The following is a 15,344-nucleotide window of genomic DNA, read 5'->3' as shown; positions in this document are numbered from 1 at the left end:
CAACAAATCAAAACAGTGAATATGGGTAGAACAAGAATCCAAACTATGTATTTATATATTTATTCATCCCAGATACAATATCTTGTTTTGCTCCTCTTCCGTTATTTGGTATGTATTCTTGTGCAATATGGGACTTGAATAATGGTTGTTATATCTGTTTAAAGGGCACTGAGATACATAATTTGTGAAGTTTTGAGAAAGTGGGGTGACTTTGGATTGGCATGAGGAGAGAGTTGGGGGAAATTATTATAATTAGTGTCCTCCTGTTGGTTGTCTGCTTCATTTTTAGTTATTTTTTACTATGTATTATTTTTTAGTACGGAGGATTAAACCCAGGAGTGCTCTACCACTGAGCTATATCCCTCACCCTTTTTAATAGTAGATGAGCCTGGTCTTAAACCAGCAATCCTTCTGCCTCAGCCTTCCAAGTTGCTCCGATTACAAGCATGTATCACCATTTCTGGCTCGGTTGGTTTTCTTGGGTGAACCTCAATATTAGTATGATTAAGTAGTAAGTTATGTGCCTAAGAGGATTTTATTTATTTTTAATATTTAGTATAAGTAATTGGGCACAATACTATTATTTATTTTTATGTGGTTCTAAGGATCGAACCCAGGTCCTTGCACATGCTAGGCCACAACTGCTGAGCCACAACCCCAGGCCCCCCCCAAGAGAATTTCAGATGCTGACATACATATTAGTAGTATTGGTACACTTTGTATACCTATTATTATTGGACTTCGATTTTTGATACTAATGCTCCTTACTATTCATTTTTTAGGTAGCTTCCTTTTTTAATTTTGTCCTATACTCCTTTTCTGTATGTGGTATATAATTCTTTGGAGTCTTTTGAATCTGGATGAAACACTACCATGACTCTCAGTTGTTCGAGTGACATACTTATCTAATTCCATGATAGCCTTTATTTTATTTTATTTCTTTTTGGCACTGGGGATAATGCTTAACCACTGGCCCACATCCCTAGCTTTTTTTATTTTGAGACACGGTCTCACTAAGATCTTGAATGTGGCTTCAAACTTGTAATCTTCCTTCTTCAGCCTCTCCGGAGTTGCTGGGATTACGGTTGTGTGTTGCCACACCTGGCTTTTGTTTCTTTTTCCCCCCTCTTAAGTTAGCTTTTTTGAGATAAGAAATATACTACATACCTTAAAACTACATGGTTTGTTTAAACATATTTAATTGTGCATATAATGCCAAGACCTAACATTTTGTCATTCCCCTGATAAATCTTTTGTCAGTCCTTGTTCCTCCCCTGTTCTTAGGCCTAAATAAACCACTAATTCATAGGTGTGCTATTTTGGCCTCTGGTGTAGAAAGGATAATATATGTCTTGTGGTAGGCTTTCTTCCACCTTAGAGGGAAAAAAAATCATTTTGGTGTTAATCCTTGTTGTATCATGCATGAGTAGACTGCATTCATTTTATTTGTAACTGAAGTTCATTGTATGAATAATATCATTTTGTTTGTCCAGATTTATTAGTTACTGGGCATTGGGTTGTTTTTCCTGAGTTGCGAACACATTATATATGGCTCAGTTGCTGCGATTACAGGCACCATGTTGCTTCAGCTAATGATAGAGTCTTCATTTTATGTCCTTATGCCAATTTATCTTCACAATATTTTCAAATCCCTTTCACTTCTCCTTTCTTTTCCTCCCCTTTTTCTTTTTGGTACTGGGAATTGAATCCAGAAGCCCTTTATCACTGAAGTACATTGCCAGCTGTGTGTGTCTGTGTGTGTGTGTGTATTATGCGCGCGTGTGCATGGCAAGCACTCTACCAACTGAGATATGTTCCCCTCCCAGCTATTTGAACCTGCAGTCTTCTTTCCTTCATATGAGAGTTGCTGGTATTATGGGTGTGTGCGCCACTGTGCTCAACTCATTTAACCACTTTTACATTGGGTTGAATTACAGATTATATCCAGAAACAATATCTTAAAATGGCATTCTTTTTTTATTCTTAAGCCTTTTTTTTCTAACTTATTTCACCATCTTTCTTTGTCATGAGAGGAGTTGTATTACTATCAGTTTGTATTAAGAACTTAAGAACATGTATTATAATTTGTAAGAAGTTTGGTTTTGTTACAGAGAATAAATTATAGATTAATGGGTTACCTTTTGAGATTATAAGCAGTAGATGATTATCTGGACATAAAAAAAACAAGAGTAGGGGTAGGATGGTGGTTCAGTGCACAGTGCTCGACCAGTACCTGTGAGTCACTGGGTTCAATCCTCATCACCACATAAAAATGAATAAATAAAATAAAGGTTTTTAAAAAAAGAGCAGTATTATCCGTTATGATTTTCTATAAAGATGTAAATATTCTATATGTAGTACATGTCTAATACTCAATTACTTAATTAGTTAAATTGGATTCAGTGAGTTGAGTCAGTTAAAGTGATTGATTAAAGCCTGGACTTTGAGTAGGAAATTAAATAATGCAGATTGCATATTCATTCATTCATTCATTCATTTTCTTATGCTGGGGATCTAAACAGGACCTGTACATGCTAGGCAAACTACCATTTTGCTATAAGTTGTAAAACAAAGCTTATAAGCAGTATTGAAAGTATTAAGGAAACAAGTGTTATTTTGCAAGGAAAGGGAAAAAAAGTAGGTAGCGCTATTAATATGTGGAATTATAGTGTTTAATAAAGAGTATAGAAGTAGAAAGTACAAAACACTTATCTGTAGAAATGTGCCTTTATGGTTTCCGTACAGCAAACGTGACATGTTACCTGCACTCAGTCACTTACATCATAGGCACAAGATTTTAATAAATGGCTTTTATGGCATTCTGGTTTTTTAGTATGTTAACATATACAGCCTTTTTCTGCTTCTCTGAGGGAGAAGACTTCAATAGTCTTCATTCATCAAGTTAGAGAATAGGAACACCAGTTCTGTTAACATTCCAGCTATATATAGTGTTGAGTTTGTCATCTATTGTTCATTGCACAGTTTGGTAAATTTTTTCTAGAAGACTGTTTAGAACTAATGTCACTTATTTACTCAACACATATTGCTATGGTCTCCGGGGATTCAGAAGTTAAATCATATAAACACATATAAACACATTTTATGTCCCAATGATAGTGGAAAAGTTTCGAGCAGAGCAATAAAAGGTTCTTCAAAATATTTTTACAAGCCAGGCATTGTGATAGAGTCCTGTAATGCCAGGGGCTTGGAATGCTGAGGCAAGAGGACTTAAAGTTCAAAGCCAGCATCAGCAACTTGGGCCCTACACGAGAGGTCTATACTAGAGACTCTGTCTCTAAATTAAATACATTTGTAAATAAAAGACTGGGAGGCTGGGGGTATAGCTCATGTGTTCACTTGCCTTGCATAAATGAGGAACTGGGTTCGATCCTCAGTACTACATAAAAATAAAATATTTTGTCCATTTACAACTACAAATTTTTTAAAAGAATGGGGGTGTGGCTCAGTTGATGAGTACCCTTTTAAATCCCCAGTGCACACACGAAAACTCATATCTTGTTTTACAAGATCACTCTTATTATAGATAATAAATGACTAATAGAATTAATCCAGGCGCAAGAGGGCATTTTTGGTGGGACACAAGTTGGTAGTAATAGGAATGGAAAAAAGTAGTTGGATATTGAAGTTAGTGCTGACATTTGTGTATACCTCTTTTTTTAATTTTTGTAATTCTAGATGTTCAGCATGCCTTTATTTTTATGTGTTTATTTTTATTTGGTGCTAAGGATCCAACTCAGTGCCTCACACATGGTAGGCAAGTGCTCTGCTGCAGAGCTACAGCCCTAGCCCTATACCTAATTTTTGAGATTTCAGAAATCAGAAGTAGGATGATGGCTGTCTTTCACAGATCAACTATGGAATTGTAAGATTTAATCTCCTTTTTAGACATCCATTTGTAGATATGTTTAATAGGCAGTTTGGGTTTTTTTTTTTTTAAATCAGGTCCATGTGTGATCTGTTTAGATTGTAATTGGATGAGCCACATCCCCAATCCTATCTTGCATTTTATTTAGAGACAGGGTCTCACCGAGTTGCTTAGTTTCTCAGTTTTGCTGAGGCTACCTTTGAACTAGTTATCCTCCTGACTCACCAGTTTTCGGTGGACACAGCATCTTTATTTTTATGTGGTGCTGAGGATCGAACCCAGCACCCAGGTGAGTGCGCTACCACTTGAGCCACATCCCCAGCCCGAGACATTGAAAATGTGAAGGAATAAGTTAAGTTGATTTAAGAATTCCTCAAAGAGGATATGTGTACTGGCACATGCTTCTGGGCCCACTGGCTCAGAAAACTGCAGAAGGATCTCTATTTTGAGGCCCTAAGCAACTTAATGAGACCATGTCTCAAAATAAAAAGGGCTGGTGATGTAGCATCTCTTGGGTAAAACCCAGTACCAAAAAACAAAAGAAAATGAATGAAAAATGGAGGAGAGGGGAGTAATAAGCAGGAAGTATTGTGGAAAGTGTCTGAAAATATCTTCAGAGTAGAGGCATGAATTGTGTCACAAATTCTGTTGATAGTGCAGTAAGAAGCTTTGGTGGTGGCAGAAATTGATATTTGAATTATTAATGGGAAAGTATAAATTGGAAACAAGATGGAAAACCAGGGATTGAACCCAAAGATTCTTTACACTGAATTACAACCCCAGAAGTTAGTTTTTTCTTTTTCCTTTGTCCAGGACATAGGTAAATTGCAGAGGCTGCCACACCCCCCCCTTTAACCATTTATTTTATTTTATTTTTATGTGGTGCTGAGGGTTGAACCCAGGTCCTCCCACGTTCGAGGCAAGCATTTTACCACTGAGCATTTTACCATGAGCCCCAAAGAGGCTGGCTTGGAACATGGGATCCCAGGCATGTGTTTCGTCACCAGCCCTATAATTTTGAAATAAAATTTGGTGCATAGGATTGATAATCATATGACCATCAAATTATGATAGAAATCATTCTAAATCTCTCCCAAATTAGCTAATTATGCCCCCTTATAGTCACCCTCTCACCCCAGTCTAATGTGGCAAATAGATATTTGCTGATAGATTATTATAATGGATTTTATCCTTAAGAGAAAAATGTATTCTGCTGGTTTGAATTCATAAAATAGCAATATAGGAAAGAATGGGATGTATATATTTTATTACCTGGGGTTGAACCCAGGGGCACTTGACCACTAAGCCAATGGCCCTGGTGGGGTTTCCCCCCTCCCCATTTCTTAAGTATATATTTTGAGACAAGGTCTCCCTAATTTTCACCTTTTTATAAAATAAATATCTCAGGCCTGGTGGCAAATGCCTATAATCCCATCAGCTCCGGATACTGAGGTAGGAAAATCATAATTCAGTCTGGCTAGCTTGGTGAAACCCTCAAATATGGCCTGGGATGCAGCTCAATGTGCAAGTCTTTGAGTTCAGTTTTCCAATACCACAGTAAATAAAAAGAATAAAAATAAAATGGAACTATGGTACAGTTTAAAATACATATTTTGGGGAAGGGGTTCTTAGTCCAAATGGAAGTATAATTTTTTTATTTTTGTGGGGTGGGGACTGGGAATTGAATGCAGGGTTCCTCAATCACTGAGACTCATTCCCAGCCAGCTCTTTTTAAATTCTCTGAGACAAGGTCTCCCTAAGTGGCTCAGCCTGGCTTTGAATTTGTTGTTGTTTAGCTTTATCCTCCCAAATGGTTGGTATAGATATGTACCACTGCCACCCAGTGGACTTGTGGTTTTAGAACATAGGGAGGGACCAATAACCTTATTTAAGGCTAGGAAATACAGTCACCATTGAGGAAAGCTTAGTGTATGAAAACAAAACCAGAGGGTGTGTGTGTTCGTTTTTTTTTGTGAGGGTGGGTTCTGGGGATTGAACTGGGTCACCAAGCCTCATCCCCAGCCCTATTTTGTATTTTAGAGACTGGATCTCACTCAGTTGTACCTGGACATTGCTGAGGCTGGCTTTGAGCCGCTGATATTACAAGCATAGGTCACCATACCTGACTGTGTTTTCCCTTCTCACCACAGTCTTGTTTGACAAATTATCTAGGAGTCAATAAAAACCTTCATCGTCCAGTTTGCTTTTGTCTTAGAATGTTTTCAAGTGAATTTTTAAATTTTCTTGCCTTGAATCATTTAGTTTTTTGTTTACACACATTTCCAAAGAGTCCATTGGAACAACTCACTATTTTTTTTCTTGGATGGTTATTTATTGTCACCATGTAGTCTACACATGCACATTTTGATTCTTTTAACACCTATACTACACGGTAATGGGTTATTTGTTTTTTTTTTTTTTTTTTTTTTGTTGTTGTTGTACATGGACACACGTTTTTATTTACTTAAGACACTGGCTTTGAACTTGCCATCCTCCCTCCTCAGCCTCCTGAGCCATGGGATTACAGATGTACAGTAGTGTGCACCCCCACCTCCCCCCTTTAATGTTAAAAATTTTCCTTAAAGATTGTTAACCACTCTGGAAACCAGTATGGAGATTCCTCTGAAAACTTGTAATAGAGCCACCATTTGACCTAGCTATTCCATTCCTCCTCATATACCCAAAGGACTTAAAATCAGCATACTATAGAGAGACTGCCACATCAATTTATATAGTAGCTCAATTCACCGTAGCTGAACTATATTGTACTAGCCTAAGTGTTCTTCAAGAGATGAATGGATAATAGAAATGTTGTATGTACATATAATGTAATATTATTCAGCCATAAAGAGAAAACGAAGTTATTGCTTTTGCCAGTATATGCATGGAATTGGAGACTATTATGCTAAGTGAAATAAACCAATGTCCAAAAACCAAAGGCCAAATGTTCTGATATGAGGATGCAAACTCACAAGAGTACATTTTATTATTTACAAAGGGAAATGGAGGTAAGGGAGGGAATACGAATAGGAAAGATAATACCTATGTTCATATAGGAATACATGACCAGTAGAATTCCTCATCATGTACAGCCACAATGGAATATTGTATTACCTGTATGTATAATGTGTCACAATACATTGTTATGTATGACTAAAAACAATAACAGAAAGAATGGAGTACTGATATATGCTATAACATGGATGGATCTAAAAAAATACTACGGAAGTAATAAAAGAATACATTGTAAGGTTGAATTTATATGAACTGTATAGAGTGGGTGAATCAAAATAGATTAGAGGAAGGACAACTGTTAAATGGTATAGTCTTTCTGTTTAGTATAAAAAATGTTTTCAGTTGGTTGTGGTGACGGTTACATAACTGCATAGTAAAAACGAATTGTGGAATAATATACTTTAAATTGTTCCTATGGCATAAAAGTTTTATCAGTAATTACAATAAAAAAAATCTCAGCATTACAATAAAATTAAGTTTATATTTATTTATGTATTCCTGTACTTGTTTACCATTTAGTCCATTTATGTTTCAGATAAAGAGGGCTTGCAGTTTAGTTCTAACGACACTCTACCCAAGGAAGCATGTTTTTTATGCTTAATTATTTGTGAATAAACTTTAGGAATACTCTATAAACTAGAAGTTATAAAAATCTAGCAGTTTGGGTGTTTTTTTTATGATCTATTATGAAAAGTTGGTTTGTGTCATCTTCACAATTGTGTTTGTATTTTGTTGTTAACCTGTGTTAAACATGTTAACAGTAAAGCCCATCTTTTAAGACAAAATCAAAAGCCCTACTCACTTTTAGAAATAAAGCAATATCATCTTGTACATTAATGTCAATATCAAAGTTATTTGGTTTCAGAAATGTAATTTTAGTCCCTTGGTATGGTGTGGTGGTTGATTGTAGGAGAACCATGGATGCCCAATATAAGATTTTGGTATAAGATTGCGTAGTATTTTTATATAAACTATATGTGGTGCTAGGGTAGAACTCAATATCTTTTAGAGAACAACAAAGTATGTTAGGTGGAGTTAAATTTTTCCTGATTCCATTCCATAATTTATTGAATTTGCAGTCTTCTGAGGAGATGTGTGTTTTATCGAATTGTGTGCAGTTGTTTCGAAAAATTATTTGGAAATTTGTTGTTTCAATTATTCATGTTAGTATTTTCTCTTTCTTCCTTTATTTCTTCTTTTTTTTTTCTTTAATGTTTGGGAATGAGATATATAGGCAATGATGATTATTACCAAAGGCCTCAACAGTTTTTAGATTGACTTGGACCATGTTTCAGGAGGCCTATAATTTAAACACTAGTAATTTTCAAGAAAAAGACATAGAAACGTCTAAATAAGCACTATAAAATATCGTAGACAAGGAATTAGTAATAGGATGAACAGGTTGTCACAAGTTGGAGTTTATTGGCAGGAGCCAGAGTCACAGCTGCAGAGTTAGGTGCCTGTCATCAATTGGTACTTCGTTTATCAAGTAATTTGTGCAGCTATTGTGAAGAAACCTGTTCCTGGGCTCTTAATCAAAGTCAACCATCCTCTCTTCTATTTGTGGCCCAGTTTCTTTGTATCTGTTTTAAATTTGCTTAAGTGTATTTTTTCTGTTTGTTTTCTCTTAACCTGACTGGACTCAAACGTGGAATTCTCTCATGCCTCATCCTCTTAGAGTAACTGGGATTGTAGGCATGTGCCACTATGCCCGAATTCTTTATTACTCAATCTGTGATTTAAAAAAAATTTTTTAATTTATTTTTTGTGAGTTAAGTATATTCAAAGATTTTTCGCAACACCGTGCAAAGGAGTTCTTAGACTTCCTAAGACTGGACATAGTGGCTCATAAAATCTCTTCCTTTTTCATGAAAAATCAAAAGTAAATGGGAAGAAATTTGATTTAGAAAATTTTCTCTTAAGATTAAAAATAATGGAGGTGAGAATACCCCCTAATGTTGAGATTAGAATTCAGTTGTATATTTATACTGAATTTGATTAAAAACCAGTGTTGTACTCAGTGGGAACTAATTGTAAAATAAATGATATTTGAAAATATAAATAAGCAATTGGGAGCTACTTTTGAAACTAAGAAATGCTGATATCTGTTTTATGTTGTGTATATCCGCTAATTTAATTACAGATTAGCAATATTTGGGAGTTAAATGTGTCAGACTTTTCTGTTATTTATGTAGCTTTTGTATCAAACTAGAAATGCTTCGAAGTATGTGAGATGTTCACATAATTCAGGTAGTAATAAAATGAACTCCCATTTTTTCAGTTTTGTATACAGAGGGTTTTTAATATTATTTAGCTATAGGTGGACACAATATCTTTATTTTTATGTGGTGATGAGGCTAGAACCTGTATGGTAGGCAAGAGCTCTACCTCTGAGCCACAATTCCAGCCCCTACAGAGGGGTTTTGGAGCATTTTTACCTGTTAAATGCTGAAGGACAACTATGAACAGTGATACTGAAATGAACATGCCTAAAACATTATGTGTAATGAAAAGAAACAGGTGTGGTAATTAAGAAAACATTCTGGAGTGTACAGATTGTCATTTTTTTTGTTCCTGGGGATTGAACTCAGGTGCCTATCCACCACATAATATCCTGAGCCTTTTCAATTTTGAGACAAGAGTTTGCTAAATTGCTGAGAGTCTTAGTAACACTGGCCTGGAACTATAAATTCTCCTGCCTCAGCCTCTTTGAGTTATGGGAATTTCAGGCAAGGGCAACTGCGACCTATTCCAATAGATTCATTCTAGTTTTCCTACTACTTTGGTTTAATGAATGAAATATGTTAATAACCCAGGAGATTTTAGTGACCCAGGGATTTGGAGTCTATATTGGATATCTTGCATTAGAAATATTTAATTTTTAATTTCTTTCAAAATGTCTTAATTTGTAAACATTTTTCTTATTTTGCCTTTTTTTTTTTATTACTGCTTAAGTGTCCATATTTCAGATTAGGGTATAGTCATCATTCTCCTAGGGTTTAGTGATTGTAGCTTTTGTACAAGCATGTGCAAAACGAGTGTTTCACTGTCACTGAATTACATCCTATTCCTTTTTTTGTTTCATTTTTTTATAAGATGTCTTAGTAAGTTGTTTGTGCTAGCCTTAGATGCCTTAGTAGCTTTAACTATAGGCATACACTTGCTGAAATGATGTTTTCACTTTACCCAAGATGGAAACTACATTAGTTCTCAGCCACTGTCATACATAGAAATGTAAGAGGGACATGTGGACTTAGAGATGATTTGTAAAAGGTCTTTAAAACCTTTGGATTTATGCAAACCAACTGGCTGGTGGTAGTGGCTGGTTTTTTCTTATTTGTTTTGTGTTATTGTTTTGTTAACTGTATTAAACTCAGGGATGCTCCACTAGTGAGCTACCTCCCCATTTCTTTTTTTATTTTGACAGGTTCCGTGTAAGCAGTTTGTTGGAAATTTTTCTTTAGGAATGTTAAAGAGTCAGTTTTTAATTCATTTTGGAATGTTCCTAGTGATGGAATACTAAATCTATTAATATTATAAGTTTGGCATGAAAAATTCTAATGGAAAGAATTGTTTATCAACTATTTTTTATTGATGGGTAAATATATTCCATGAAATGAATATAGGCAGTGGTGAACAAGGCAGGGTAACAGTATTACTCATCTGCCTTGTAGTTTTTTCTTTTGTGGTTGGGTCAGGCTATACCACGGTTGATTGCAGAACCTTGCAGAACCTTGCACGCGTGAGGTCTCTACTGCTGATACATTCCCCTGCTTCTGTTTTTAAAATTGTTATTTTGAATCAGTCTCACAAAGAGAGTTCCCCAGGCTGGCCTGAAGTCTTCCTGCCCCAGCCATCTGATAAATTGGTATTCTAGGCATGTTCTACCATATCTGCCTCCTTGATTGGAACTATGAATGTAGTTAGATTACGATAAAAGTAGTTAGAAAATTGAACGTGGCATGTTCATGTCAGATGTTTAATATTAGTGGTATTTATATATGGTAAAGCATTTTATGGGGAAACAGCTGTGGGGTTTTATAGGTCAGAAATTATATTAATGAGAGGCCTTTGCGGTTGTGCATGCCTGTAATCCCAGCGACTCAGTAGGCTGAGGCAGAAGGATCTCTTAAAGCCAGCTCCAGCAAATTGGAGAGGCCCTAAGCCACTTAACAAGACACTGTTTGAAAATAAAAGGCTGTGAAGGTATTGCTTAGTGGTTAAGCGCCTCTGAGTTCAATACCTCTGTTTGAACCATTTGGTTTTAATCCCTTTTTGTGAGTACCGTATTTGTTTTTATGTGAACTGTTTACTGTAGCGTATCTATGAATGTAAGTCTGTTTTTATTTCCAGGATTTACAGCCAGTCAGCCACATCATGATACATCCATGTAAGGGTTTCTTGAAACGTTGAAGTGTTAAAAAAATAATATACTAAATAATTGAGGTTTTAAGTTAATTTTAAGTGTGAAAGAATTCTTTCTTTTATCCATTAGGATGTATAGTTACCCAGCACGAGTTCCTCCTCCTCCTCCTATTGCTAGGGCTGTAGTGCCCTCTAAACGCCAGCGTGTTTCAGGAAACACCTCCCGAAGGGGCAAAAGTGGCTTCAATTCTAAGAGTGGACAGCGGGGATCTTCTTCCAAGTCTGGAAAGTGTATGTATTGTTTTTTCTTCTTTGTGATTTTGATGGGTTTTTATTTTTTTTTAAATTTGGTATATTAGTGAGGTTATTTTTTTGGCTTTTGTGTACTTGCACAATCAAAATAGTGTGAGAAAGTTGTGCTTTTAAGGGAGTGTACATTCTATCAATAATAGCTTGCAAATTTTTAAAAAGCTCTTAGATACTATGAGAGTCACACATTTTGTGTACTTAATGAAATATTTCTATGCAGTTAAAAAATTAAATACAGATTCATTCCATATGAGGATTTGTATTTTTGTTCTTAGTGTTCTATTGTTGTTTTTGGGTTATCTGTTTTTTTTATCCTTTTTTATTTTTTCTTTCTTTCCTTTTTTTTTTTTGGTATTAGGATTATCTTTTAAAATAAACATGTAGCGGGGCATGGTGGGCGCATGCCTGTAATCCCAGCAGCTTGGGAGGCTGAGACAGGAGGATCATGAATTCAAAGCCAACCTCAGCAATGGCAAGACAACTAAGCAAATCAGTGAGACCCTGTCTCTAAATAAAATAGAAAATAGGGCTGGGGATGTGTTTCAGTGGTTGAGTGCCCTTGAGTTTATTTCTGATCACCCCCCCCCCCCAAAAAAAAAAAAAAAAAAAACCAATCATGTAAATCTGGTTTTTGGCTGCTGGTGTAGTCTAGTGGTAGCTGGTAGATTCTGGTCCATTTGAATTTAATCTAAGACTTTGTTTGTATTAAAGTGAAAGGAGATGACCTTCAGGCCATTAAGAAGGAGCTGACCCAAATAAAACAAAAAGTGGATTCTCTTCTGGAAAGCCTGGAAAAAATTGAAAAGGAGCAGAGCAAACAAGCAGGTAAGGATCTTTGTGTGAAATTGCATTAGTTACCTAAGGTAGTTGAAAGTATGCTCAGCTACTGGTATATAAAGCAATTGTAAACTTACAATGTTCAGCTGGGAAGCCACTTGTGTGGGAGGATTTAGACATAAGTGTTGCAGTTCTGCAATCATTATTGGGGATTGTCTACATCTTGTGTACATCACCTTCCTATAGGTAGACTTGTTAGATAGACTTGTCCTTCTCATCCCCAGTAGAGACGAAGAATGATAAGTCGGAAGAGGAGCAGAGCAGCAGCTCCCTGAAGAAAGATGAAACTAATGTGAAGATGGAGTCTGAGGGGGGTGCAGATGACTCTGCTGAGGAGGGGGATCTACTGGATGATGATGATAATGAAGATCGGGGGGATGACCAGGTGAAAACCACGGGAAAGGAAAGAAAGAGGTGGTGGAGGGGGGACCAGGGACACATGGAGTGCCTCTAACTCCATCCTGTTTGTGTCTGTTTCTCACAGCTGGAGTTGATCAAGGATGATGAAAAAGAGGCAGAGGAAGGAGAGGATGACAGAGACAGCGCCAATGGCGAGGATGACTCTTAAGCACATAGTGGGGTTTAGAAATCTTACCCATTATTTCTTTACCTAGGCGCTTGTCTTAAGATCAAAATTTCACCAGATCCTCTCCCCTAGTATCTTCAGCACATGCTCACTGTTCTCCCTATCTTTGTCCTTCCCGTGTTCATTAATTCATATTGCCCTGCGCCTAGTCCCATTTTCACTTCCTTTGACGCTCCTAGTAGTTTTGTTAAGTCTTACCCTGTAATTTTTGCTTTTAATTTTGATACCTCTTTATGACTTAACAATAAAAAGGATGTATGGTTTTTATCAACTGTCTCCAAAATAATCTCTTGTTATGCAGGGAGTACAGTTCTTTCCATTTATACATGATTTCAGTAGTTGCTTCCCTAACTGCAGAGGCAATCTCATTTAGTTTTAGCACCTGAGAGCAGCTTTGAGTTTTAGAGGTATGTGTGTTATCCCCCACATAATAGTCCTGTTTGGGGCTGTTCAACACAAATGTAACAATGTATTTTTGTGAATGAGAGTTGGCATGTTAAATGCATCCTCTAGAAGAATAATTAGTGTAATAGTCTTTATTTGTTTTCTAAAGTTGATACTGTGGGTTATTTTTGTGAACAGCCTGATGTTTGGGACCTTTTTTCTCAAAATAAACAAGTCCTTATTAAACCAGGAATTTGGAGAAAAAAAAAACCTGGTTTTTTATTTTTGTATTTTATAATTATTTACTTCAAATTCTTTGTTTTGCAGCAACTTCCACAAAACCCTTAGAATATATTAAATATATTTTTCTTGGAGTATGATCATTATGCATATCAGCATACACTACTCAAATTATATTTCATCAAGATGGATGTTGCATTAAGGAGTTAATTATCTGTGACATGGAATGGAGAGTCTTTTAATAACTGTTTATAGCCCCAGCTACCTTACCTGGATTCTGAGTCTGTGCCTCAGTGTTATTAAAAATAGGAAAGCTTTCTTTCCTTGTCTTCTGTAGTTTGTGCCTTCCCATATAACTTAGAACATAGTAAAGGTTGTACATTTATTTTACTGTATGTGACTTGTTCTGTGTGAATTGATCCTTTCCCCTTAACCCCCAATTTGATTACTTGGTCTCTTTTGGCAAGTAGTCAATGGGAGGGTATTATACCAGTCAGCAACCCAAACTTGAGAATGTATGTAACAACAGCTGTAAGAATTCATGCTTTCTCAGTGCTGAAAGGTCTAATTTCTTTATGCTTTATCTTTTGGGGTTTTCCAATATAGGGGAAATAAAACCTGTGTTTGTTTGTTGTGTCCTCCCCCTTGCCCCCCAAATACACACATGGACCTTGGATTCCTCCAAGTTGGCTTTGTTTCGTAGCATGCAGCACAGGCTTTTTTTTCTACCTTTCATCATGTGACAAGTTACAATATAAGGAAGAGAACTGTGGACTACCCTTGGAGTCCACATGCATAGTATAAAAGTAGCTTCTCATGTTTTAGTCAAATATTTTTACCCACTCATTACTAGAAAGTCAAGTAGATGCTAAGAAATTGTTAGAAGCCTATGATGCTGACTAAACCTGCTTGACATTATGGTTTAATGTATACTGGACAGATCCCGAATTCAGTGTGTCCACTTTTAATTGTAGGACCTCTTTCACAGAACTGAGTTTATCTATTGTGTTCTTTCACATACGTGGTTATATTTTGTTTACACTGGAAAGCATGTATTAAGAAAATAATAACTAGAAGCATGGTCACACTCTTCAAGTCTGTACACACATAAATGTATAGTTTGTCTTGAATAGGAATCATCACACTAGGTCTCTGAATTAAATTCTAGGTTTTACCTGTACTTAAGAGAACAAATACAGTGCTAAGTATGTTTAATATTCAGGCTGATATCTAAACAGTAGAAAAGTGTACATGACTTAAATATAGCATATGGTAAAACATCTTTTGAAATTTTGATCAGATTATTCGTATGAAGGGTTTTCTTTTTAATTAATGGGTAATTGTCTTTAATGTATGAATCTGATTCAGGTAGGTTTATAGTTCCCATGATGTTACTCTATCCTCGACCCTAGAAGATGTGAGTGGAGTCTGCTGCACGCTTGGTTAAGAAACAGACATTCACCACGTTAGTTAATAATTATTCAAAGGGAATTTTGGGTAACTACACAATCTTTGTTTAGAGACACTACATTATATTTAGTGTTGGAATAAGATTTAAAGCAAAGTGATTACAGGAAGATGCACATTTGTTTTGATTCCACGTATAAAACTCAGAACAACAACAAAAAAGCTTCTTCTTTGGAATCTTAAGAAAAAAGCCTAGCATCTTATAGGAATGCCCTTTCTAGACACAGAATGCTGGATATAATGGGAATGATTAAA

General features: G+C 36.0%; 1 protein-coding gene across 2 annotated transcripts in view; it reads left to right on the top strand.

Moving 5' to 3' along the window:
- Window positions 1–13,265, top strand: part of Hnrnpc (heterogeneous nuclear ribonucleoprotein C) — a 53,224-nt gene extending 39,959 nt beyond the window's left edge. For both annotated transcript variants that reach the window (XM_071607738.1, XM_027922372.2), the window contains 4 exons: window positions 11,397–11,557; window positions 12,287–12,400; window positions 12,637–12,797; window positions 12,897–13,265. In XM_071607738.1, the coding sequence (XP_071463839.1) occupies window positions 11,397–11,557; window positions 12,287–12,400; window positions 12,637–12,797; window positions 12,897–12,980 (520 nt within the window). In that variant the 3' untranslated portion in view covers window positions 12,981–13,265. The remainder of the gene's footprint in view (window positions 1–11,396; window positions 11,558–12,286; window positions 12,401–12,636; window positions 12,798–12,896) is intronic.
- The last annotated feature ends 2,079 nt before the right edge of the window (window positions 13,266–15,344 follow it).

Source organism: Marmota flaviventris, chromosome 2 (genome assembly GCF_047511675.1).
Source record: "Marmota flaviventris isolate mMarFla1 chromosome 2, mMarFla1.hap1, whole genome shotgun sequence".
NCBI classification, from domain to species: Eukaryota; Metazoa; Chordata; class Mammalia; order Rodentia; family Sciuridae; genus Marmota; species Marmota flaviventris.
Note: the sequence above shows the minus strand (reverse complement) of the source record. Positions and strands in the feature narration are given on the sequence as shown.